We start from the raw sequence: 26,378 nt of genomic DNA on the forward strand, positions 1-26,378 counted from the left end.
CGAGCCGCTCCTGCGTCGGAGAAGGCGGCGATCATGAGAGGAGCCGCCAGGAAGTTACACTGGTCGGGGCTCGGGCTGTTCGGTCCATGCAGGCTCCTCTCGCGGTAAATGGAGGGAGAGGGAATGCTGCGGCTGCTGGACAGGGAAGGAGGGAAGGAGATAGGAAGAAAGACACAGGGAGAGGGGCAGGGAGAGAGACAGAAAGACAGACAGACAAAGGGGGCCAGGGAGGGAGACAGAAAGAAAGACAGCGGGAGGAAGAAAGACAGAAAGAAAAAGACAGGGGTAGGGAGAGAAACAGAAAGAAAGACAGACATATATTCTACCACTAGCAGGAGGAAGGGAGACAGAAAGCAAAGAAGAAAGACACAGGGACAGGGAGAGACACAGAAAGACAGACAGACAAAGGGGGCCAGGGAGAGAGACAGACAGAAAGAAAGACAGCGAGACAGAGAGAGAGAGACAGAAATAAAGACAGACAGACATATATTCTAGCACCCGTTAATGTAACGGGCTAAAATACTAGTACACCTATAATAGCATTGAGCTTTTTCAGACCTTGAAATCCTTTGACAATAACAGAAAAAGTGGAGTGTGGACAGAGCTCTGTCATACAAAATAAGTCTTCTCATTAAACTGCGCAAGTGAACAAAGCAGTTCAGAGCTCGGAGGCCTGTCCTATGTTAAGGATCTGGCGTACACCAAAGAGGACATTTAAAGCATGCCACAAGTACAGCATGGGAGCAGTTCCATCGCTTCATGCCAAGTCTTGTCGGAACAATGTACCTTTGTATCTTAAAAGAAAAGAGTAGTTTCCTCCCCGGAATGTGGGAAACTGGGAGAAAAAAAAAAATACAAGAATGTTCTAGGGTCTAGCAGAACGCAGGCTAATTCCTCTAGGAAAAGCTTAGGAAAATATCTCCAGAGGAAATGCACATCTTTCTTCTTTGTAAAGCTTTGCAAGTTGTGACTCGGGTCCTTAAAAGACTGTTATGCTGGTGGATAGAGAAGTTGTTCTCTGTCTGTAAAATAGCCTCTCCCTGGTCTTCACATGGTGGGGGGGTTTGTTATAGGCAGGTAATTCTGGCTCACAAAGTATTTTACACATCTGCCCCCTCATATCTTTCTTCTCTAATAATTTTCTATGCCCCAGCTTGATGCTTATGCTCATTACATCAACTTTCATTAGGATTTTATATACCACCTATCAAGGTTATCTAAGCCAGTGATTTTCAACCTTTTTACACCTATGGACCAGCAGAAATAAAAGAATTATTCTGTGGACCGGCATCGGTCCGTGGACCGGCGGTTGAAGAGCACTGAGCTAAGTCGTGGGCCAGACCCCGCCCATCTCTACCCAATCTCCACCCCAGACCCCGCCCCCCATAATAGTACTAATTGCACCTTGCACGTCCCGTGCCTCATCTGGAAGCCTTCCCTCTGACGTTGCAACGTCAGAGAGAAGGCTTCCGGTTCAGGCGCAGGACGCCCGTAGGAGCCGCTGCCCGTGGCTTTGTGCACCGAATCAGTGAGGAAGAGGGAGCGGGCTCGAAGGTAACGCCGTATCGATTGCACTGTGGACCGGCGGTTGAAGAACACTGGGCTAAGTTGTGGGCCAGACCCCGCCCATCTCTACCCAATCTCCACCCCAGACTCCGCCCCCATAATAGTACTAATTGCACCTTGCATGTCCTATGCCTCATCTGGAAGTCTTCCCTCTGACATTGCAACGTCAGAGAGAAGGCTTCCGGTTCAGGCGCAGGACGCCCGTAGGAGCCACTGCCCGTGGCTTTGTGCACTGAATCAGGAAGAGGGAGCTGGCTCGAAGGTAACGCCGCATCGATCGCACCGTGGACCGGCGGTTGAAGAACACTCTTTTGGGCCTGATGCACGTGCTGGCCCTGTGGACTGGCAGGAAATTTCTGTGGACCGGCACTGGTCCTCGGACTGGTGTTTCACTTGCTGACCGTGCACTTGCTCCTGGACTGCAAAAGTCAGAATAATTTCTGCAAAGAATACGCTAAGAGGGACTTTTAATAAAACATGATTAATTATTGTGTTTACCTCATGATATGTGCCCACATCACTACACAGTAAGTGCAAAGCCTATACGGTACCCGCTGAAGGTATGCCTATCATGTACTAATAGAGTTATTGCACAGGAAAATTCTTTAGACTGAGGTAAGTGTTATGACAGATACCAGCTATTCAAGAGGTGGAAAGTGCCTCCATCTGTGTCAATGTGTGGGAAAATACAACCCTAGCCATTCCCCACTCATACGTCATTCCAAGATGATAGGCAGTTAGCCTGTTAATTAACAGATTGCCACACGAATTCACATGCTAACTTATTACTTTACTTTAGTACAAGGCTCCTAAAAGTGAGAGCAAGCTGTTGGGGGTGGGGACAGGTAATTTGGATACAACGCTGCAGGTAATAAACCTTAATCTTGTAAAATCAAAGGAGCCAGAGGAGCTGGACAGAATTTTAAGCTTCCCAAAAGAGAAGTCCATAGGCTTGAGATCGCTTGGGGAAATCCACTGCTTATTCCTAGGATAAGCAGTATAAAATCTGATCTACTACTTAGGATCTTGCCAGTTACTTGGAACCTGGGTTGGCCACCGTTGGAAACAGGATACTGAGCTTGATGGACCTTCGGTCTGTCCCAGTATGGCAATTCCTATGTTCTTATGTGAGCCAAGTATAGGACAGTCAAGCCACTGTGACATCACTGATGAGGTTGGCTCTTAGGTATTGGAGGAATGAGGCATTATGACATCACAGTCTCAGCTCTGGAATGTTGCTACTCTTTGGGTTTCTGCCAGGTACTTGGGACCTGGGTTGGCCACCGTTGGAAACAGGATTCTGGGCTTGATGGACCTTCCGTCTATCCCAGTATGGCAATTATGTTCTTATCTGAAAATCAAAAACTGTGCTGAAGGCAAGTAGAAGACGAGAAGAACAAGGTAAATTAATATTGAGTGTAAACCTTGTTTTAAGACTACAGCTAAAGGATTTATGACACTGGGAGAGTGTAAATGGCTTGTGAAGATGTGGTGAACAGTAGTATTTTAGTTTTCATCACTTATTGCAGCTGAAGCAATCCTCAGGGCACACCCAGCCAGTCCGAGTTTCTGGATATCTACGACGAATATGTATGAGAGGTTTGCATAAAATGAAAGTGGTATAAGCAAAGCTCTCTCATATATACGGTATATTCATTGTGGATTGAAAAGCGCTGGCCTAGCAAATCCTTTTCAACAGCACCGTTTCCCGGCCCCCCACCCCCCTGCTTTGAGATACCAGCTTTCTTTCCCATCTGCATCCAGACCTTTTCTCCCTCAGCAGGACTTTAAATATAGCAGTGAAGTTCCTTGATTCTACATCAAAAGGAGCTCCTGAACATTATGCAAATTTTAATGTGTACATAGCACCAGACATAACAAAAATACAGATCACAATAGCTGGTTACTACAGGCTTCCATTACATGCATACTATGTTCAACACCATGTTGCCAGAGGTTGTGGTAAGAGCAGAGAGCGTAGCTGGTTTTAAGAAAGGTTTGGACAAGTTCCTGGAGGAAAAGTCCATAGTCTGTTACTGAGAAACACATGAGGGAAGCCACTGCTTGCCCTGGATTGGTAGCATGGAATGTTGCGACTCTGGGGATTCCAGAATCTTGCTACTTCTTTGGGGATTCTGCATGGAATATTGCTACTCTTTGGGGTTCCGGAATTTTGCTTTTCTTTAAGATTCTGCATGGAATCTTGATACTCTTTGGGGTTCTAGAATCTTTTGTTACTCTTTGGGATTCTGGAATGTTGCTACTCCTTGGGTTTTTGGCCAGGTACTAGGGACCTGGATTGGCCACTGTGAGAATGGGCTACTGAGTTTGATGGACCATTGGTCTGACCCATTAAGGCTATTCTTATGGTCACTGTTTAAGCCAGTGTCTCTCAAACTTTTTTAGCTCCGGCTCACTAAAAAGAGCAAATGTTTTTCATGGCACATTATAAATGAAATTATAAAATTGCAAAACCAACAAAAAATTAAATTTGAGTTATTTTACATTCTTTAAGCTATGTATGGGTAATTGTAACAACGGTGAAACTAAAGTAGATAGAATAGAATTGCTAATCAGTGTGATGGATGGACTTGTTTTTGAATGCAAATGAACTCAAAACGCAACTTGATAGTCGACAAGCAAACACGCATTTCATCATCCACCATCTGCAAGTCGTTCTCTTTTTTTCCATTTAATTTTTGCCAGAGCTGAAAATCCAAGTTTGCAAAGATCCAAACGGTAACAAAGCCTCGATTGCTTTGTTGCTCAAGTTAGGATTAACTACCACAGAAAAACTAAAATTACTTGCCGTTAGTTTTCAAGGGCCAATCACGTCAAAGAATGATGCTTGTCTGGGCGGTTGTATCCTCACGCACACAAACGCTCATGACATTGACAGACTCTTGTGTACGCAACATACATGTCATCTATTCTAGTGTATACTTATGAAGGGAAGTAAAATTCTGGAATCTCACATGGGACACCCGGAATCTCTTTGGGGTACACCACTGTGCCGTGGTACACAATTTGAGAGACACTGGTTTAAGTAATAATGCAAAACAAGGTAGCGCTCTGTTAAGCCTTATGATTTTCTGTCAGTTGGATTGTGTATAGTTGATCTGTTCAATTATGTTCATAAAACACTAAATCTGCTAGGAAGAGGTTTGCATATTGTGGTGCTCATGATTTGCAGATAATACACCACAAAATGCAAACTTCTTCATGGAACAACTAGAGGAGGCATTTCTAAATACATATTAGACATAGACACATGATGGCAGATAAAGGCCAAAAAGCCCATCCAGTCTGCCCATCCACAGTAACTATTATCTCTCCCTCTCGCTAAGACATCCCACGTGCCTGTCCCATATTTTCTTAAATTCAGACAGTCTCTGTCTCCACCACCTCTTCCGGGAGACTGTTCCATGCATCTACCACGCTTTCTGTAAAAAAAAGTATTTCCTCCGATTACTCCAGAGCCTATCACCTCTTACTTGCCCTCTCATTCCAGAGCTTCCTTTCAAATGAAAGACTCGACTCATGCGCATTTACATCATGTAGGTATTTCAACGTCTCTATCATATCTCCCCTCTCCTGCCTTTCCTCCAAAGTCTACAGATTGAGATCTTTAAGTCTGTCCCCATACGCCTTACGATGAAGACCACATACCATTTTAGTAGCCTTCCTCTGGACAGATTCCATCCATTTTTATATCTTTTTGAAGGTGCGGCCTCCAAAATCGTACACAATATTCTAAAATGAGGTCTCACCAAAGTCTTATACAGGGCGTCAATACCTCCTTTTTCTTACTATCCATACCTCTTCCTATGCACCCTAGTTTTCACCGCCACCTTTTCAACCTATTTGGCCACTTTAAGATCATCACAAACAATCCCACCCGAGTCCCGCTCTTCCGTCGTGCACATAAGTTCTTCACCCCCTAAACTGTACCATTCCCTCGGGTTTTTGCAGCCCAAATGCATGGCCTTGCATTTCTTAGCATTAAAATTTAAGCGGCCAAATTTCAGACCATTCTTCAAGCTTCGCCAGGTCTTTCTTCATGTTATTCACACCATCCGGCGTGTCTACTCTATTGCTGATTTCGGTACCATCTCCAAAGAGGCAAATCTCACCCGACAGCTCTTCAACAATAGTGTGTTTCAAAGAAATAAACCACAGCAACTTAAATGGGTTTAGTTTTATTATTATTAAGTTTTCATAAATTCAAAGCAATTTTACAATCAAAAACGGGGTCTCGATTATTAGCTACAACAAACACGTGGACATTACAGACTTATACGGGAAGTGGGGAAACAGGAAAGGGAAGTATAATGGGAGGGTCGGAATTTTGAAAAATAATAAAAAAGGAAACTAACCTCCTCTTTTAGTAAAAGAGGGGGGGTTAAAGTATTGAATTTCTCAAAGGCCTGGAACAAAAGGAGCCGGAAATTTCTGCAACGTGCAGGGTCAAGACTATTTTTATTCACACAAAGTATGCTCCCTGAAAACTCGTTTCACCATCCATACCGGGCCACTGTTAGCACAGTGGGTCCCGTTCGTAGCAAGCTGAAACGATGTCCCTCGACAGATCTTCTGTGCATCGCTCTTACCGGTATAGCCGTCATAAATTCTACAACTAACTTCTGTAGCAAACTTACTGGCACACAGAAACCCCCCCCCCCTCCCCTGTAGTTTCACCACATCCAGGTCACTAATAAAGTAAGAATTATTTTAGGAACGTAAAGATTAATAGAGTTTTCAGCTCCTGGTACGCTATTCAAAACAGAGGTTAGAGAAAGTGTCAACATAATTAACCCCAGAGTTTAGCCACATAGGAGATCATTCCGGAGACTATATATAGATTCATTTTACAACATACAAAAGCATCCCACATCAACTGCTGCTTAGAAAAAAAATAATTACAGCGCGAGTTGAGGAAGTTAAGTGACTTGCAGACTTTCCGAGACTGATTTTAGCCTGATTGTTCAACCTGTTCACGTTTTTTTTGTTTTGCTTTTACAGCTGTAGAACGCATTTCATTAATAATAGGAAGGAACCGTATATGCTGGGAGGAGAGAAGCTGATATGCACGGACGGAGAGAGGGACCTTGGGGTGATAGTGTCCGAAGATCTAAAGGCGAAAAAACAGTGTGACAAGGCAGTGGCTGCTGCCAGAAGGATTCTGGGCTGTATAAAGAGAGGCGTAGTCAGTAGAAGGAAGAAGGTGTTGACGCCCCTGTACAGGTCATTGGTGAGGCCCCACTTGGAGTATTGTGTTCAGTTTTGGAGACCGTATCTGGCGAAAGACGTAAGAAGACTTGAGGCGGTCCAGAGGAGGGCGACGAAAATGATAGGAGGCTTGCGCCAGAAGACGTATGAGGAGAGACTGGAAGCCCTGAATATGTATACCCTAGAGGAAAGGAGAGACAGGGGAGATATGATTCAGACGTTCAAATACTTAAAGGGTATTAACGTAGAACAAAATCTTTTCCAGAGAAAGGAAAATGGTAAAACCAGAGGACATAATTTGAGGTTGAGGGGTGGTAGATTCAGGGGCAATGTTAGGAAATTCTACTTTACGGAGAGGGTAGTGGATGCCTGGAATGTGCTCCCGAGAGAGGTGGTGGAGAGTAAAACTGTGACTGAGTGGGATGAACACAGAGGATTTAGAATCAGAAAATAATATTAAATATTGAACTAGGCCAGTTACTGGGCAGACTTGCACGGTCTGTGTCTGTGTATGGCCATTTGGTGGAGGATGGGCTGGGGAGGGCTTCAATGGCTGGGAGGGTGTAGATGGGCTGGAGTGGGTCTTGACGGAGATTTTGGCAGTTGGAACTCAGGCACAGTACCGGGTAGAGCTTTGGATTCTCGCCCAGAAATAGCTAAGAAGAAAAAAAAAAAAAAAAAATTTAAATTGAATCAGGTTGGGCAGACTGGATGGACCATTCGGGTCTTTATCTGCCGTCATCTACTATGTTACTATGTTACTATGTTAAGCAGTAAGACCCCCCAAATGTAGTCTTTTACGAATATGAATACTTCCAACATAATGGAACCGATCAACAATACACAACCCAATCGACAGAAAATCACATTGCTTAACATAGAGCTCGTTTTGCATTATTGCTTAAAAAACACTATTTTGATTTTTCTGCACGTGTTGCCATTGTTATTCCCCAGCGCTCATGAATACCCTTAAGAAGACCTTTTTTCACTAGTGCAAGCCCTGCTCTCCCCTTGATCTATGTCCGCCCCTCTCCCCCCTCCCCATCACGAGTCAGACGTCCATTGGGAGCCTAAGTTTGAGCAATGCTCTGCGATTTGAGAACAAAATGTTTTGGAAGCCCCAAATTCATAGGTTTGAAAGGTGGATAAACACCTTTCACGGCTCTTTCAGGTGGTCCTATAATGCCATCATTGAGGATATACAGTATGTACTGATCCATAGGACAACAGGTAGTCCGAGATTTATCGTTTCTTCTTGGTTTCCTTCTTAAGTTTCTTGCTGATTTGGGGCGGCACAGCCTTCTGCTTCCGGACCGCTTCCGGATTTTTCTGCTCACTTTGGCTGGCATCCTAGAGCAGAGAATTTAATAAATAAATAGGAATAAAAGAAATACACACACAAATAAAGTTGAATATTGTTTTCTTACATATAAAAACATCATTTTAAGACTTCCTCTGAGTATCAGTGTGAGTCACTCTGGTATTTATTTATAACCTTTGCCAAGAGACCAGAAGACCTGATTATGTATTCCCTAGAGGAGAGGACAGGCAGAGAAAATATGATACAAATGTTTAAATTACCATATTTTTCGCTCCATAAGACACACTTTCCCCCCCCAAAAAAGTGGGTGGAAATAAGGGTGCGTCTTATGATGAAGACTACATACCATTTTAGCAGCCTTCTTCTGGACTGACTCCATCCTTTTTATATCTTTTTGAAGGTGCGGACTCCAGAATTGTACACAAAAGTCACCAAAGTCTTATACAGGGGCGTCAATACCTCCTTTTTCTTACTGGCCATACCTCTCCCTATGCAACCCAGCAACCTTTTCAACCTGTTTGGCTACTTTAAGATCATCACATACAATCACACCTGTCGTGCACATAAGTTCTTCATCTCCTAAACTGTACCGTTCCCTCGGGTTTTTGCAGCCCAAATACATGGCCTTGAATTTCATAGCATTAAAATTTAAGCGGCCAAATTTCAGACCATTCTTCAAGCTTCGCCAGGTCTTTCTTCATGTTATTCACACCATCCGGCGTGTCTACTCTATTGCTGATTTTGGTATCATCCCCAAAGAGGCAAATCTTACCCGACAGCCCTTCAGTAAGTGTGTATAAAAATGTTAAAAAGAACAGGCCCAAGAACAGAACCTTGAGGCACACGCAAAGATACGATATTTAACTTATAATTGCACTTTTTTGCCTTTTTATCCCTTTGGCCAGGCAGCTCTCAAAACTCGTAGTGATCTTTCGCATTTAGCTTAAATGGAGCCCAGAACAGCTAAAGTGGCACAATATAAATGCCCACTGTACACAGAGGTATGCTTTATCTAAATCTTCCTGCGTTTACTTTTATCAAATGCACACATACGACAAAAAGCATGTTTCCTCATTGACGAATTCACAGGTTCTTCTGGCTGCCAGACTCTTACACTGCAACTCGGTCCAGCCATTTATGAAAAAGACTGGTTTTACGTAGCTTCCATAAAATTCATTCTGAAAAGGGGGTAAAGGGAGGGAGTGTTGCCACACAGGGTGCTCATTGAAAGAAAGTCTGACACAATGCACTGCACTGTACTGCTGTCTTAAAAAGAGCTGCTGACCTCTCCAGCGTTCAGAAAGACTGAAGTTCAGGGATGCTGTTTTGCATCGCACGCAGGCTGAGAATGGAAGTGTTCCTGCCATAACCCCACAGGCCTCTTCTGTTGTGTACTATCTGACAAAGTCATCAAAGGGAACAGATCTGAAGTGCCTCAGAGGGCCATTAGCAGTCGAGAAAACTGAAGCTCAGGCTCGTGATGCAGTTCAGAATGAAACATTCAGCTGAAACGGAGTGACATTTCCAGAACAGCTTATAATTAGATCTCATCCTGATTCTTCTCCTCTCTGAGGCAGTAAACATTTACTATGGGATTCTGTTTAGAAATGAAGGAAAGAAGCTTGCAAGACTGCCCTATCTGTACATGTCTATCTCCCTCTTCAATAATCTTTCTATTTGATTTCCTTTTGATGTATAATGTTGTGGATACCTTGGAGAGGAATGGCAATTCTGACCAGGGTGTGCACACAGACATAAGAAAAATGGGACTGGATTAGTTCTGGGTGGAACTTGTTCCTAAGAGTTTAGGTTGCAATTTAAGGCTACAAAAATTGAACAGACTAGGAAACGTATCGAACCTACCGTATCACTTGATTTGGGGAATGGGAAAATTATTGCCAAGATGCATATAAGCTGGAAGATGGCTCCCAAGAAGAGTCCATAGTGGAGCAGGTTCTCCAGGAACGTGGGCTCTGGAATTTCAGGGGGTGAAAAGCCCAGGTCAGCTCCCGCCGCCGCCATAGAAACTGTTTCCTCTTCTCGCCTATTGAAACGACTTCTTATTAGTCTCTTTTTCTGTAAATGAATAAAATACACAACTAAGTGCATTAGCTGCTTGCAAACCCATGTTGGGAAAGAAATCAAAAGAACAAGACTGACAATCGTGATATAACAAGGAAATTAAGAAAAATGAAACCAGCAGAAACTACCACACTGAAACCTAAAAGCTGTCTCAAAGGCTTCCAAGACCCTCTGTCTAGATCAGGGGTGGGCAAACTTTCTGACTTGTGGGCCACAAGGGCTTCTTAAATTTGACAGAGGGGCCAGACCAAGAGCATTTTTCTATCCCTCCATTCCTCCCATCCCTCGTGCAGCAGAACCCTTGCCCAGCTTCTATCCTTCCCTCCCATCCCTCGTGCAGCAGAACCCTTGCCCAGCTTCCATCCTTCCCTCCCATCCGTTGTGCAGCAGAACCCGAGCCCCCGCCCCTGCCACACAGCTGAACCCCCGCTGGCCCTCCATCCTTCTCTCCCATTCGAACCCCGCCGACCGTGAGCCCTACATACCTCCCTCCAGAGCAACGTCGGGCCTGCAGCACTCTAAACAGGCTGCTTCTCGGCCATCTCTCCTCGGGGCCTTCCGTGTGCCGTGTTACTGACGACATCAGCGATGCAGCAGAGAGAAGGCCCTGACGAGAGAAGGCCGAAAAGCAGCCTGTTTAAAGTGCTGCCGGCCCGATGCTGCTCTGGAGGGAGGTATGTAGGGCTCACGGTCGGTGGGCCAGATTAAAAAACTAAATGGGCTGGATATGGCCCGCAGGCCGAAGTTTGCCCATGTCTGCTCTAGATGTATCTTAACACTGAAGGTGTTGGTAAAACTGAAGAAAAATAAGGAGCATGCTAACTTCAATTATATTGGTTTTCTGGAAGTGTCTCTTAGTTGATCATTCAATTTTCCATGAACCCATGTTATAAACACTGCTCTATGGTGCAAGGGGCTGAAAGGCTGCCAGGAATAAAAGCACAGAAAAGGTCCAATTTATCAGTGCAAAATGTTTCAGATAAAACAAGGATTCAGAGAAATACACTCATCCTTGTGTATGAAAGTGCAGAAATAATACTCTCTGGTACCAGAAGGGTGAGTATTTCTCTGAATCTTTGGATTCCTTTTTTTTTTTTCAAGAAATTCCTGAAACAGCCCTAACTTCAAACTTCCCCCCTCCCTCTTCTCGCCACACAGAAACTACATAACCTACTCTTTCCTCTCTAGAAAGGACAAATGTTCTTCCATTGTAACCCAACAAAAACAGGATGGAATTGTTCAGATCAGAATGATGTGCACTAAAAAAGTGTCCACCAATTCATCTGATAACGTGAAGATCTTTATTACGCCAATGTCACAATGGTACATTCGAACGATTCTATGACTCAATGACTCGACATGTGCATGTTTCGGCCAAAAGGCCTGCCTCAGGAGTCTTGAAAATCACGAATGATGACATACAAAGAATGTTACCACTCACATAGGTCTGTCCCAACAGGGAATGTTTGAGCTTTCAAATTCAACAGTGTACCGACTAATGCGGAGCATCTCGCTGCTGTCGAGTCATTGAGTCATAGAATCGTTCGAATGTACCATTGTGACATTGGAGAAATAAAAATCTTCACATTATCAGATGAATCGGAGGACACTTTTTTAGGGCACATCATTCTGATCTGGACAATTCCATTCTGTTTTTGTTGTATTTACATCTGTGGTTTTGTTTTCCCCTGATTTGTTCTTCCATTGTAACCCTCCATTTTTTTTACCTCTTTTGAACCGCAAGGTAATCAAGTTTCAAGTTTATTAGAGTTTTTGATTAATCGCTTAATCATACTTCAAAGCGATGAACATACATAAAAAAACATTTAAAATTACAATATTAAAAGTATTACCATATTTAAACATAAACATTAAAATGAACTAGACTATATACAAACTTAACAAACAAGAAGAAAAAGGCGAAGGGGATTTGAACTACATATTATTATAGAAAGAGTAGTCGGGGGAAAACACAACGTCGGGAATTTAAGGGCATGGTCAAATACAACATTATTAATGAATCCAAGATTAAGAATTATTACTCAAAAGCATCTTTGAAAAGGAATGTTTTTAAATTAGTCTTAAATTTATCAATATTGTGTTCTTCTCTTAAATAAATTGGAAGAGAATTCCAGATTTGTGGGGCAGTAACGGAAGAGATAATGGTGGAATAGAAATCTCTAATATAATGTAATGTAATTTTTTATATACTTACAATAAGTATAACAGAATTTATAGCATTTTAAACACAAATACAACACTTAAAACTCTATATCAGAATTTATCCCCCCTCTCCCCTATTTAATTACATTCTTTATATTCAAGAAAAACCTAACATAAACCTTATTCCTATATACAGTGGTGCCTCACACAACGAACTTAATTCGTTCCAGGAGCAAGTTTGTTATGCGAAAAGTTCGTTATGTGAAACGCGTTTTCCCATAACAATACATGTTAAAAAAAATAATTCGTTCTGCAGCATAAAATATGCTAAGATGACATAAAAAAAGATAAATTTGTCAAAATGGTGGTCTTGCTGAGGCCAAACTCTTTGACGAGGTCACACTGTTTTACCCCACATTCACTCCTTCTAATTATTTCCCGTTTCATTTCAACAGAAATCACCTTCCTGCTTTTTTTAGAAGCCATGATATATAAAAAATATTGAGTTTATCTTAAAAGGACGACTGTTTACAGTGAGAGAGGGCAGTTAAGCGCAGTGACTAACGACTGCCTGCAGTGCCTGCGCGGAAGGATGCAATACATCGGCAGCTCGGGCGACTTCGTTGTGTGAAACGAAGTTCGTTGTGTGAAACGAAGTTCGTTGTGTGAAGTTCGTTGTGTGAAACGAAGTTCGTTGTGTGAATCAAGACATGAAGTTCGTTGTGTGCAGCGTTCGTTGTGCGAGGCGTTCGTTATGCGAGGCACCACTGTACTCTATTTAATGTTCAAATCATTAAACCCTTCCCTCCCTCCCCATCTTGGCTATGCGTTTTATGGAAGAGACTTAATTACAGTTTTTGGTGGAACTCAGTATGTCACATTTATAAAATGGAAAGGACAATAGCTGTATAGAAGGGGATTTTTAGGAGATTTGGGAGCCATTAACAAAATATTGTAATGATTGAATATTTCTTTTCCCCTTAAAAATGCGCAGCCTTTGGGCTCCTTTTACTAAGCTGAGGTAGCGTTTTTAGCACGCGCTGCCCCTTGCGCTGCGTGCCCAAAACTAACGCCAGCTCAATGGTGGCGTTAGCGTCTAGCGCGCGGGGCAAATCAGCGCCCGCTAAAGCCGCGAGCGCAGCTTAGTAAAAGGAGCCCTTGGTTACTACCTAGAACGTTTCTTCTATTGCAGTAACGCTAAAAGTGTCTTTGGAGGCAAAGCGAACCAGTAAATAAGAAAAAGCAATTCATTTTATTTTGATTAGTGAAATTCACAAGCACTGCAGCAGATTGATGGAGAAATAAATTGCAGCTGAACACGTACACAAAAAAGCAATAAAGTGAGAGAGATCAGCAGTGCCATTAGAGAAACAAATTAATTCTATTGCAGAAAGTATTACAGACACAATGAGCTGAATTAATCTATAAATCAGGGATGGCTTAGCTTACTTAGCTGACGTATTTGTATGCAAACTTTCTAGATTAATGCAACATACTTATCTGTTCTTATAAACTTAGTAAGCAATAAATCAAATCTGTGTGGAAGTGTTTGCTCTCCTGCACTAGATCTCTGATGGCCCTCTCCTCTACGAAACATTTTCACGGGACTTCTGTACTATGTAACGATCTGTCCCCTATCTGAGCTTCCGAGAGGCCTGGATCCCCTTATAGCACTGCTAACTGAGCTGGAAGGCCCAGAAGCTCTTGCCCTTTTAGATGCCCTGCTTGAAGACCTTGCCAGGACCTGGAGTGAAACAAGGCTGACACTTGTCCAAATGGAACTGGACCTCTGCTCCTCGAGTGGCCTTTAGTCACAGGGGTCAGCGGGAGATTGTCAGGCGCAGTTCAGGAAACCTAAGTGCACAAACTTTCCCCCCATTATGTCCTTTTCCAGATCCTCCCAAAAAGCAACCACCACTCAAAAGGGCAGCTGGATGAAAAGGCTCTTGGAGATTAGAGAATGACACGGGGATAAATTTTTCCCCGTCCCCATGGGAACTCAATTTCCCCATTCCCGCGGGAAATCAATTTCCCCGTCCCCGCGAGTTTTGTCGCTGTCCCTCTCCCATTCCTGCAAGCTCCGTCCTCATCTGCACAAGCCTCAAATATTTTAAAATCATAAGTATTCAAGGCTTGTGTAGTTAAGGCAGAGCTTACAGGAATGGGACAGGGAGAGTGACAAAAACTCGCGGGGATGGGCCAGGGAAATTGAGTTCCTGCAGGGACGGGGATACATTTGTCCCTGTGTCATTCTCTAAAGAGGAGTCCAAAGTAAGTAGAAAAGACACGCACCTAAAAGGGGAGTGAAACAAGACATTCTCCTAATACCAAAATATCCACAAGCCTGTAAATTAAACAGTTGCACACCAATAAAAACCATGGGTATTTAAAAAAAAAAAAAAAAAAAAAGCTCAGACTGATGTTTTAGTCAGAAAAGCTTCTTCATGAACAATTAGATCTTTTAGATTATTGGGTGCAATCTTTAGTGGATTATTGCAATATAATTCATCTTGCAAGTTATCAAAAAAAAATCTTCATAGATGTAATTATTCAAAATACAGCTGTCTGATTGATATTCAATCTGAAAAAGACCGACCACATGACACCTTATTATCATAAAGTATACTGGCTTCCAGTTGAGGCAAGAGCGATATTTAAATTTGGATGCATATATTATAAAGGTGCAACAGACGAAACAAGAGAACAATCCAACAGATCTGAAGTGAAGAGTCAAGCGACGAAAACAAGGAAAGGAGTGTAGATATGAAGAGCGAGGCACAGGATCTTAATTGGCGTAAATACGATGTAGCAATCCAATTGATGGTTCTCATATGGGAAGAGACAGGACCCGACACGGTCCGTGTTTCGGAAAACGCTCCTTCCTCAGGGGTCCTATGGGGAAATTGTAATGGGATAAAATGTGGATTGTAATTTGTGCACATTAGATGTATTGGCCTTTTTAGGAGCACATAACCACCTGGAACCACACTTCACACCCAGAAACGGATTGTGTGTGGCACAGGGGTTTAAAACTACAGCCTCAGCACTCCCGCGGCTGTGGGTTCAAATCCCTCGCTGCTCCTTGTGACGGGGCTGGGGGACCACTGCTCTAGGCAAGGTGGAATCAGATTTATTTATAGGCGTTCTTAATTTTTGTACGTCTGAATTAATAGTTCTGCCCCTGACGCAGCCTTTTGGAAGGTGAGACGTGACCACGTTGAGTGGTTTGTTGGTAATAAATTTCCGCACTTTTGTTTCCTGGTCTGCTTCGTGTTGTCTGCTGATTTCCGACACGTGTACAGTGGGGAAATAAGGAAGATAATTATATATTAAGGACGCGTATATACGCCATGTGGACGAGCCCTGAGCATTCACAAGCACAAGTTAGCGTAAATGATACCAGAAGTCTGCAACTTAGCATAGAGCAAGTGTTGACCATTTTTGACCTTTCTTTCTCCATTTTCTTTCTTTGCAGATATAAGTACGCACGCAGGATTACATACTAGGCTGTGACGAAAAACAAGGGGACCCCCCAGCTATGAAGAAAGGAGTAATTCCAACCCTAGAACAAACATACTGAGAAAGGAACTGGCTTGGATGAATTCCAAGATCTCCCCATGGCGCACTTAATACTAGTGGTGAGTCAGTAGAGAAAAGCTATACTGTTAGGAATAGTTGTACAATATTCATGAAGTCCAACTAGCTGAGATCATTCTGTCCCCACAGTGCTATTGCATACTAACGCTGCTTGTAAAAGACAAGTGATGGGTCTCGAGCCAAATACAGTACTCCTTTATGTTTTGTCTTGGAATGGAGTAGCCTAGTTAAACTAACCCCCCACCCACCATTTTTTTTTTTTCAACTAAGCCGCGATAGAGGTTTCTACCAGGGCACGAAGAGCTAAATGCTCCAACGCTCCAATGCGTCCAATCTGCGGTAGAAACCTCTACCGCAGCTTAGTAAAAAAGCTCCCACGAATTCTCGCCACAGCCATTCAGGAAGCCGCTCAGCGCCGAGCAGCAGCGCAGGAAACGCCCTCCCGCTCGGTAAAGCCGAATTGCCAGAACAGGCAGCAGCGCGGAAAGCTCGCTCCTGCCCGCTATACCTCCGGACCACCAGGGATTCCAGGTACGCGGGCCATACGGAAGGCGCGGCGGCATGCAGAGAGGAGGTAGAATGGACAGGGCAGGGAGGGGGGGGGGACACGATACAGGGCCTGGCAGAGGCCTGCAATAAGTCCAGGAGAGGGGCAGGTGGGCGCTGGCCCCAATATAAACCGAGACCCCCCCCCCCCCCATTTTTGGGCTCAAACATCTCTATTTATATTCAAGCATATAGGTCTTGTTTTCCAAGAAAAATCTTGCTTTTTTCACTTCAGTGCTGAATGTGAAAAGGTCATGAATGTAGTTTGGCAGGATGGCACTTGAAAGAGGAAGGCCACAAAGGCCCTATCCCATCTAAAATTTAAGCCCCCCCCCCCCACACACACACTTTGTTCTCTACTCCCATATTCAACCCATGGTTCAGCATCTTCCCTTCTCAAACCTCTTTTGCTCCTTTTCAGAGGGGCAGTGACAGTAAGATTAAAAATATGGCTGGTCTTGAAGTGACATAGGTTATAAAAATCTACTACCAGCTGCACTGGTTGCCGATGGAGGCACGTGTAAAGTTCAAGTTCGCCTGTTTCTGCTTTAAAGCATTACACGGATTTGCCCCTAAATACATTACTGACCTTTTCTCCTTCTCTGCCAATAGACACAAGAGAAGCTCACATTCCAACTTCGTTTCCCCCCCCCCCGGTGAAAGGTTGCATACTGAAAGAACACCTTCTCGCACACCAAGCAGCATCATGGGGTAAAGAACTAGATCAACTACTTTCGCCCTCTACCTATGAGGAATTTAGGAAACGTCTAAAAACACACCTTTTCCTAAAGCATCTAGACAGCTGATCCACTCTTTCTCTTAAAAGTCACTCAATTTGTACCTTTACTTAATCTTTTGTAAACCGCATAGAACTTCACGGTACTGCGGTATATAAGCTGCTATTATTATTATTATTAAAAACAGAAAAAAATTCCCCTCCTCCTCTGCTAAAGAGTTTCAAAGGGATGCTCATTGGGGCACTCAGGTGCTTGAGGGCCCTTAACCCTTTCAGGACCATAAGGATCGTAGGCCAATTTTTGTGGTTTTGACGACATTTTTATGGTAAAAAGGGCTTGCAGATGCCAAAAAATTGATTTTTTTTGTGAAATATCATTATTTTTATTTAAAAAATCACACTTCTGGCTTATGGACAGTGTGGCAAGTGAATCTTCTTGTCAATCTGGCAACGACGCTAATGAATGAATGTCGGAACCAGTTTGTTTACATAAAGGCAGTATCCTATGGAATCCGTACATATCAAATTTAGAACTGTAGACTATCCCAATCAAAATTGATAGGATTTTAAAGTTATGGGACAAATATGTCCCTTGGTCCTGAAAGGGTTAACTAGTTAGGCTTCCTATCCCTAATAAATATGCAAAAGAGAGATCAACATACAATCTGTCTCATGCATATTGAAAACAGCCTGTGAACAGTATTGCTACTATTAGTTATTTCTTCAGCGCTACCAGACGTACGCAGCACTGTACAGAGTCACAAAATAAGAAGACAGTCTCTCCTAGTTGTACCATCTTTAAAATTAATTAATACATTGAGATCTAATAACTTCGCCGTCATTGCACCTTCCCTATGGGATTCTTTGCCTAATCACTTGCGAGCAGAATCTTCGACAAAGCAATTTAAAACAAAACTGAAAACATTTTTATTTGAGGATGCTTTTGGATAAAACTGTCCTTTTTAGGACTAAATCAACTAAAGTCCCTCTCCTACCTAATGTTTTATCCCTAAGTGTGCTTTATTTAAAAATTGTAGTTCAGCCCTTCTTTCCCAATGGTTTGTAGTCTGTATATGTGTCTTTTGTTAATATTGATTAACCTAAAATTGTCTTATATAATATTTTAACTTTAATTTGTTTTGTTTCTTTTAAAGATATCTCTTTTATAATTGCTGTACACCAGTGGTCTCAAACTCAAACCCTTTGCGGGGCCACATTTTGGATGTGTAGGTACTTGGAGGGTCTCAGAAAAAAATAAAGAAATGACAATTGTGCATGAGTTTATAAATTTTTCCTTTGGCTAAGTCTTAATAATAATATTGTCATTTATAGCTAAAGAGACATATGATCAAGCAACTGTTTTATTTTACTTTTGTGATTATGATAAACATACCGGGAGCCTCAAAATAGTACCTGGCGGGCCGCATGTGGACACGAGTTTGAGACCACTGCTGCACACCACCTAGAAATCAGAATAAGCGGTATAAAAATTTTTTGAATAAACTTGAAACTTAAACAGACAAAGAGGATGTCATGGATATAGTTAAGGGGAACGGTTAATCTGCTGGCTGGGTTGATGGGCCGTGGGGAGTAGGTTTATGGATTGAAGGCTGTATCTACTAGATAAAGGACCGTATGGACCTATCAATGACTCAAATCTTTTTGTTTTCGGGGGGGGGGGGGGAGGAGGGGAGGACGGGACCAAACAGTAATAGGGTTTTCAGGATCTTGGTAATTAATGCCAATATCAATTAACCTCTCACTGCCTCAGTTACAAATTTCTAGGCCTTACATAAGAATAGCCTAACTGGGTCAGACCACTGGTCCATCCAGCCCAGTATCCCGTCTTCGCAGAGGTCAATCCAAGTCACAAGTACCTGGCAAAAGCCCAAACAGTAGCAGCATTCCGTGCTACTATCCCACGTCTGTCTCAACAAAAGACTATGGACTTTTTCCTTCAGGAAATTGGCCAAACTCTTCTTTAAACCAGCTACGCTATCCGTTCCAGAGCTTAACTATTCTCTGAGTGAAAAAAAAATGTCCTCCTATTGGTTTTAAAAGTATTTCCCCTGTAACTTCATCGCGTGTCCCCTAGTCTTTGTAATTTTTGACGGAGTGAAAAATCGATCCACTTGTACCCGTTCGACTCCACTCAGGATTTTGTAGACTTCCATCCTATCTCCCCTCAGCCGTCTCTTTTCCGAGCCAAAGAGTCTTAACCGTTTTACTCTTTCCTCATACGAGAGGAGTTCCATCCCCTTTACCATCTTGGTCGCTCTTCTTTGAACCTTTTCTAGCGCCGCTATATCCTTCTTGAGACATGGAGACCAGAATTGAGCGCAATACCCCAGGTGAGGTCACGCCATGGAACGATTCAGGGACATTATAACATTTTTAGTCTTGTTAACCATCCCTTTTCTAATCGTTTGCTCTTTTTGGCGGAAGGTTTCCGCGGATTGTCTCCAATGACGTCCAGAGCCTTTACTGGAGCGCTGACCCCCCCCCCCCCCCCCAGTGGTCCCTAGCATCCCATAACTATGATTTGGACCATTCTTCCCAATGTGCAGCACTTTGCATTTGCCCTTCTGAGGGTAGAGAAACCCTTAGCAGCCGTGAATTTAACTCAGTAAAACCCCACAAAGCCCGAACTAGAACCTAAAATGCAACTGTATCTCATGCATAACGCTTGCAACTAGCCAGACGGTTCCAGGCTTGCAAAGTAACAAATGCAGGATCACAACTCCGGGGTGGGGGAGGGCTGCCTGCATTTTGAACTGCAGAGGTGCATAAGCGGCAGCCTCCCCTCCCCCTTTTGGCCGTTAGAACCCTGGAGGAGCACGCGCATACCTGCCTTAGGCGCGCGATACCTGATCACGCCCCCCCCCTCCTACCTGAAGGCTCTCTCGCCAGCGGCCCAGAGGATTTCTGCTCCGGAGCCCCGCCCCCTCTGACGCAGCGTCTCGCCCGGCCGGAAACAGGAAGTCGCGCCCTCAGAGGAGGAGGGGGCGGAGCGCGGCCGTGGGGCGGTCGCTGCGCGTGAGGGGGCGGGGGCGCAGGACAAGGAAGTGGAGCGCGTGCAGAGTCTCCTGCTTTGCGCTTTCAGTTGACGCATGCGTGCGTGGGCTGTGCCGCTGTAAAAGACGGATCCTGCGGATCCGCCCTTTTTCCTGCTCCAGAAAAAAAAAACTAGATGGAGATATCCGGGTTTTACTTCCATTGAAAGCAAGTGGGGGGGGGGGGGGGGGCAGATAGGGACATTATTTATTCAAGTTTATTAAGTTTCAAGTTTATTAAATTTTACTATACCGACTATCAACAAGTATTTAGCCGGTTTACAAGTTAAAATAAGATAAAAGATAAAATTAATACAATATAAGAAAAGCGGATTGTGAACATTTAGACTTTAACTAGACATACTGGAAAGTGATGACAGGGAATAAAGAAATGGAAGGGAAAAAAATTACATTGTTCTCCCCAGGAAGTTCAGAAGTTTACATGAATTTATTCAGGTACTTGAGCATTTTTCCCTGTCTGTCCTGGTGGGCTCTCAATCTTTCTAATGTACCTGGAGCAATGGGGGGATTAAGTGACTTGCCCAGGGGTCACAAGGAGCAGCATGGGATTTGAACCCATAATCTCAGGGTGCTGAAACATAGAACATGACGGCAGAAAAGGGCCACGGCCCATCCAGTCTGCCCACACTAATGGCCCACCCCCTAACTACCTCCACGAAGAGATCCCACATGCCAATCCCATCTTTTCTTAAAATCTGGCACGCTGCTGGCCTCAATTACCTGTTGTGGAAGATTATTCCAGCGGTCAACCACCCTTTCGGTGAAGAAATATTTTCTAGTGTCGCCATGAAATTTCCCACCCCTGATTTTCAACGGATGCCCTCTTGTTGCCGTGGGTCCTTTAAGGAAAAAGAGATCCTCTTCTACCTCGATACGGCCCGTGACATATTTGAACGTCTCGATCATGTCTCCCCTCTCTCTGCGTTCCTCGAGTGAGTACAGCTGCAACTTACCCAGTCGTTCCTCATACGGGAGATCCTTGAGTCCTGAGACCATCCTGGTGGCCATTCGCTGAACCGACTCAACTCTCCGCACATCTTTTTGATAATGCGGCCTCCAGAATTGTACACAGTATTCCAGATGGGGTCTCACCATGGATCTGTACAACGGCATTATGACCTCAGGCTTATGGCTGACGAAACTTCTACGGATGCAACCCATGATTTGCTTAGCCCTGGATGAAGCTTTCTCCATTTGATTGGCAGTCTTCATGTCTTCACTAATGATCACCCCCAAGTCACGTTCTGCTACAGTCCTTATTAGGATCTCACCATTTAGGGTGTAAGTTCTGCATGAATTTTTGCCGCCAAGGTGCATGACCTTGCATTTTTTGGCATTGAAACTTAGTTGCCAAGTCTTTGACCAATGCTCCAGCAGGAGTAGGTCCTGCGTCATACTGTCGGGCATTAAGCTTTTGTCGGGCACTGTGCTTTCATCTGTTGTGCGGTTGCCTACCATGTTGCATAGTTTGGCGTCATCGGCAAATAATGTAATTTTACCTCGAAGCCTCTCAGCTAAATCTCTTACGAAGATGTTAAATAGGATCTGGCCCAAGACCGAGCCCTGCGGCACTCCGCTGATAACTCCGTCGTATCGGAGAGGATACCGTTTATCACTACCCTCTGAAATCTACTTCTAAGCCAGTCCCTAACCCATGCAGTTAATGTTTCACCCAGTCCCATCGAATCCATCTTGCTCAATAACCTGCGGTGTGGGACACTATCAAACGCTTTGCTGAAGTACACGACGTCCAGGGACTCCCCTATATCCAGCTTTCTTGTTACCCAGTCAAAGAAGCTGATCAGATTTGATTGGCAGGACCTTCCCTTCGTAAAACCATGTTGATGGGGATCTCGTAGATTCTCCTCGTTCAGGATCATATCCAATTGGAGTTTGATTAGTGTTTCCATAAGTTTACTCACTATCGATTTGAGACTCACCGGTCTATAATTCTCAGCCTCCGTCCTGCATCCCTTTTTGTGGAATGGAATGACGTTAGCCATTTTCCAATCCAACGGGACTCTTCCTGTACTTAGGGAAAGATTGAAGAGCTCTAGTTTTAACTACTGCACCACTCTAGAAATCAAAATGTAGCAAAAATGAGCCGTCTATAGGACAATCAAACCATTGTGACATCACTGATGAGGTTGGCTCTTAGGCACTGGTGGAATGAGGCATTATGATGTCACAATCTCAGTTCTGGTTACCAGAGACAGAAACTTTTCACACTATTTATTCAGTTTTCTATACCGTTCTCCCAGGGGAGCTCAGAATGGTTTAGATTAATTTATTCAGGAACTGAAGCATTTTCCCCATCTGTCCTGGTGGGCTCACAATCTAATGTACCCAGGGCAATGGGGGGATTAAGTGACTTGCCCATGGTCACAAGGAGCAGCGTGGGTTTGAACCCACAACCTCAAAGTGCTGAGGCTGTAGCTTTAACCACTGTGCCACACGCTTCCTTTGAAAGCAATGCTAACAAAATTGTAAGTTTTATGTACATCGCCTTGGATGAATCTCTTCATAAAGGCAGTTATGAAATCCCAATCAATCAATAAATAATAAGTAACTTTTCAGTCCTTTTTCTAGATTTCCCAAGTCTGACATACCACAATTGCCCCATAAGATTTTAGTCAGTGAACCTGAGAAGTGCAGAAAGGTTTATTGTATTCTAACAGAATAACATAGTTTGACTAAAATAACATAGTTTGATTAAAATTCAGTATTTTTTATCTGATGGTAGAATGAAGCAGGCCTTGAAATGCCAATCTGCCTTTCTTAAGTTTCCATCCACCCTTCCCTTTACTTTGTTTTTCCTAAATAGACTTTTGACAGCCAGAATTAGGGAGATGTAAAATCCTAGACCCTAGACCCACCCCCAGGCCCGCCCAGTTCCACCCATCCCTGCCCCCGCTGCCTGTTTGTCATGCAGGAAGGCAGCCGTGCATGTGTGGATGCGACGTAATGATTACACGCACACATGCACGTGACATTACTGCGTTGCATGCGCAGATGGCCTCTTCCGATGCAATTTCTTTTCAAAACCTGGACAAAGCCATCTGGGGAAATTGGGATGTCTGGTAACAAGAATCCGCCTTTGAAAATCTAAACTGGTTCTTCCTGATCATGGTCTTGTGTCTTTTTATAAGAATGAAGTTTCTGAAACCCCTTGTCTGCCTATCTCAACTGGAATGTAAGCTCTTCAGAGTGGGGTCTATCTCTTCTGCATCTGTACAGAACCACATACTCATGGTGCTATAGAAATGTAACATATAGTCTCATGGCTATAATATAGTGTAAAAAAGCAGTAACCAAATATAAAATACGCAAAAAAAGTGGAATGAAACAAAAATTAACTTTGCCAATTCAATTGCACTGATAGATCATAAATGGAAGAAGGCAAAACCTCAGACCATATCGCTGCGTCTCATAACAGCCAAATGTTATGGCTTCAATCGTTGGTCCGCCTCCATCCTTTTTATATGAATGCAATAATTCATTAAGTGCTGTAATAATTAATTATTGCATTCATATACAAAGGATGGAGGCGGATCAATATAACATTTGGCTGTTATGAGACGCATCAATACGGTCTGAGATTTTGCCTTCTTCCATTTATGATCTATCAGTGCAATTGAATTGACAAAGTTAATTTTTGTTTCATTCCACTTTTTTGTGTATATAATATAGTATAAGGCATCATTAGCAAGTGTCCTACAGTGCCATCTGCTGGATTATGTTCTGTCATGTAAAAGAGGAAAAGGAGATAGCAGACAGGTTAAAGGAGATAGCGGACAGGTTAAATGAGTTCTTCACGTCAGTTTTCATAAGGGAGGACACAGCCAACATTCCGGAACACAAGGAGATCGTAAAAGGAGATCAGGATGAAAATCTGGTCCAACTAGAGGTGAGCAAGATGGATGTCCTCAGGCAGATAGACAGGCTAAAGAGCGACAAATCGCCAGGTCCGGACGGCATTCACCCAAGGGTACTCAAGGAACTAAGGAACGAAATAGCTGAGCCACTTCGACAGCAACAAGATGACATAATGCAGTGTCTCTCAAACGTGGGTTTTTTTTTTAAGCTCTGGCACACTAAACAGAGCAAATGCTTTTTGCAGCACATTATAATTGAAATTATAAAACTGCAAAACCAACAAAAATTTAAATTTGAGAGTTATTTATTTAAAGTTCTTTATGCTATGTATGGGTAATTGTAACAAAGGTGAAACTAAAGTCGATAGAATAGAATTGCTAATTGATGTGATGGATGTGCTTGTTTTTGGGTGCAAATGAACTCAAAACGTAGCTCAGTAGTTGACAAGCAAAACACATTTCATCTTCCACCATCTGCAGTTCTCTTTTTTTCGATTTCATTTCTGTCAGAGCTGAAAATCCAAGTTCACAAAGATAAGACGATCCAAACGGTAACAAGGCCTTGATTGCTTTGTTGCTCAAGTTAGGATAACTATTGCTCAATAAAATAAAACTAAAATTACTTATGCATACAGATGCTCATAACATTGACAGACTTTTGCATACACCATGTACGTGTCATCTATTCTAGTGTATACTTATGAAGGGCGATCAGATCGCAGGAGGATCGAGAGAAACTCCAGAGCGACTTGTGTCGGTTAGAAACATGGGCGGAGAAATGGCAGATGAAGTTCATTGTGGAGAAATGCAAGGTAATGCATTTAGGCAATAAGAATAAGGAATACGAGTATACAATGTCAGGTGCAACTCTGGGGAAGAGTGAACAAGAAAAGGACCTGGGTGTACTGATAGATAGGACCCTGAAGCCGTCGGCACAATGCGCGGCAGCGGCAAAGAAGGCAAATAGAATGTTGGGCATGATAAAGAAAGGAATCTCGAGTAGATCGGAGAAAGTTATAATGCCGCTTTATAGGGCAATGGTCAGACCACACTTGGAATACTGCGTCCAACATTGGTCTCCCTACCTAAAGAAGGATATAAAACTGCTGGAGAGGGTGCAGAGACGAGCAACAAAACTGGTGAAGGGTATGGAGAAACTGGAATATGAGGATCGACTTATAATACTAGGATTGTTCTCCCTTGAGAAAAGGAGACTGCGTGGGGATATGATCGAGACCTTCAAAATACTGAAAGGAATCGACAAAATAGAGCAGAGAAGATTATTTACGTTGTCCAATTTGACACGGACTAGAGGACATGTAATGAAGCTAAGGGGGGACAGGTTCAGGACTAATGTCAGGAAGTTCTGCTTCACTCAGAGAGTGGTTGACACCTGGAATGCCCTCCCAGAGGAGATTATTGCGGAATCGACCGTCCTAGGCTTCAAGAGCAAACTAGATGCATATCTCCTTAAGAGAGGCATATAAGGATATGGTGGACTATAAATTACGCCAGGTGTACACCTGGCAGGGCCTCCGCGTGTGCGGATCGCCGGACTTGATGGACCGAAGGTCTGATCCGGAGATGGCAGTTCTTATGTTCTTATGTTCTTAAGGGGATTTTTAAAAATAAAGTAAAATTATGGAATCTTTTGTGGCACACCAAGAATCTCTTCGGGGCATGAGAGACACTGACATAGGGTTAGTTAATGTTAATTTCCTACAATGTTTCATAAATCTTAACCAAAAAATGTAAAGCTTCTATGTGCTCTATAGTTTGGAAAGAGGTGAAGATAAATAGTAATACTCATGATGAGTCAATTCCGTTTTTGTTATTTCTTGAGTTAATTTAGCTAAGTCTCAGATATTTCCTGAGTTTCTGTAAACAGGCCTTTCTTTCATTTTGATCTTATTGGTCAATACGGGCTGAGAAGCTACAGATGGCCTCAAATGCTGCAAGAAACAGGGTCAGACTAAATTCTATTTGAAGTCGTCAGGAAAATCCCCTTTAAAAGCAAGGTCCTTGGAAACAAACCAACATCTAATAACATCTAAACATTGGTCTCTGAAATTTTTATCTGATGATATAGGTCAGGGGTGTCCAACCTGCGGCCTGAGAGCCACATGCGGCCCCGTGAAGTATTTTGTGCAGCCCTGGTCGAGGGCGATGCAGTGTTTTCTTCTGCTGCC

The 26,378-nt window shown here is 43.3% G+C and overlaps 1 protein-coding gene across 4 annotated transcripts; it reads right to left on the reverse strand.

Annotated features, from left to right (window-relative positions):
• Window positions 1-7,457: 7,457 nt before the first annotated feature.
• Window positions 7,458-20,194, reverse strand: MANBAL (mannosidase beta like). 4 transcript variants are annotated; one of them, XM_033963296.1, is made up of 4 exons: window positions 20,132-20,180; window positions 18,654-18,702; window positions 9,980-10,192; window positions 7,458-8,145 (listed from the first exon to the last, which is right to left on the reverse strand). In XM_033963296.1, exons 3-4 carry the CDS (start codon window positions 10,136-10,138, stop codon window positions 8,038-8,040), a joined length of 267 nt encoding a protein of 88 aa, XP_033819187.1. In that variant the 5' UTR covers window positions 10,139-10,192; window positions 18,654-18,702; window positions 20,132-20,180; the 3' UTR covers window positions 7,458-8,037. The 4 variants fall into 4 exon arrangements, with proteins under 4 accessions (XP_033819187.1, XP_033819186.1, XP_033819189.1 ...); XM_033963295.1 differs by lacking the exon at window positions 18,654-18,702 and having other exon boundaries at window positions 20,132-20,194; XM_033963298.1 differs by lacking the exons at window positions 18,654-18,702; window positions 20,132-20,180 and adding an exon at window positions 20,088-20,116.
• Window positions 20,195-26,378: the final 6,184 nt, after the last annotated feature.

This window comes from Geotrypetes seraphini, chromosome 11 (genome assembly GCF_902459505.1).
Source record: "Geotrypetes seraphini chromosome 11, aGeoSer1.1, whole genome shotgun sequence".
Classification (NCBI taxonomy): domain Eukaryota; kingdom Metazoa; phylum Chordata; class Amphibia; order Gymnophiona; family Dermophiidae; genus Geotrypetes; species Geotrypetes seraphini.

Coding starts and splice junctions, on each gene's coding strand:
- MANBAL (XM_033963295.1), bottom strand. CDS start 10,138: ATGGCGGCGGCGGGAGCTGACCTGGGCTTTTCACCCCCTGAAATTCCA. Junction 8,146..9,979: donor TCCCCAAATCAAGTGATACG/GTAGGTTCGATA, acceptor TCTCTGCTCTAG/GATGCCAGCCAAAGTGAGCA.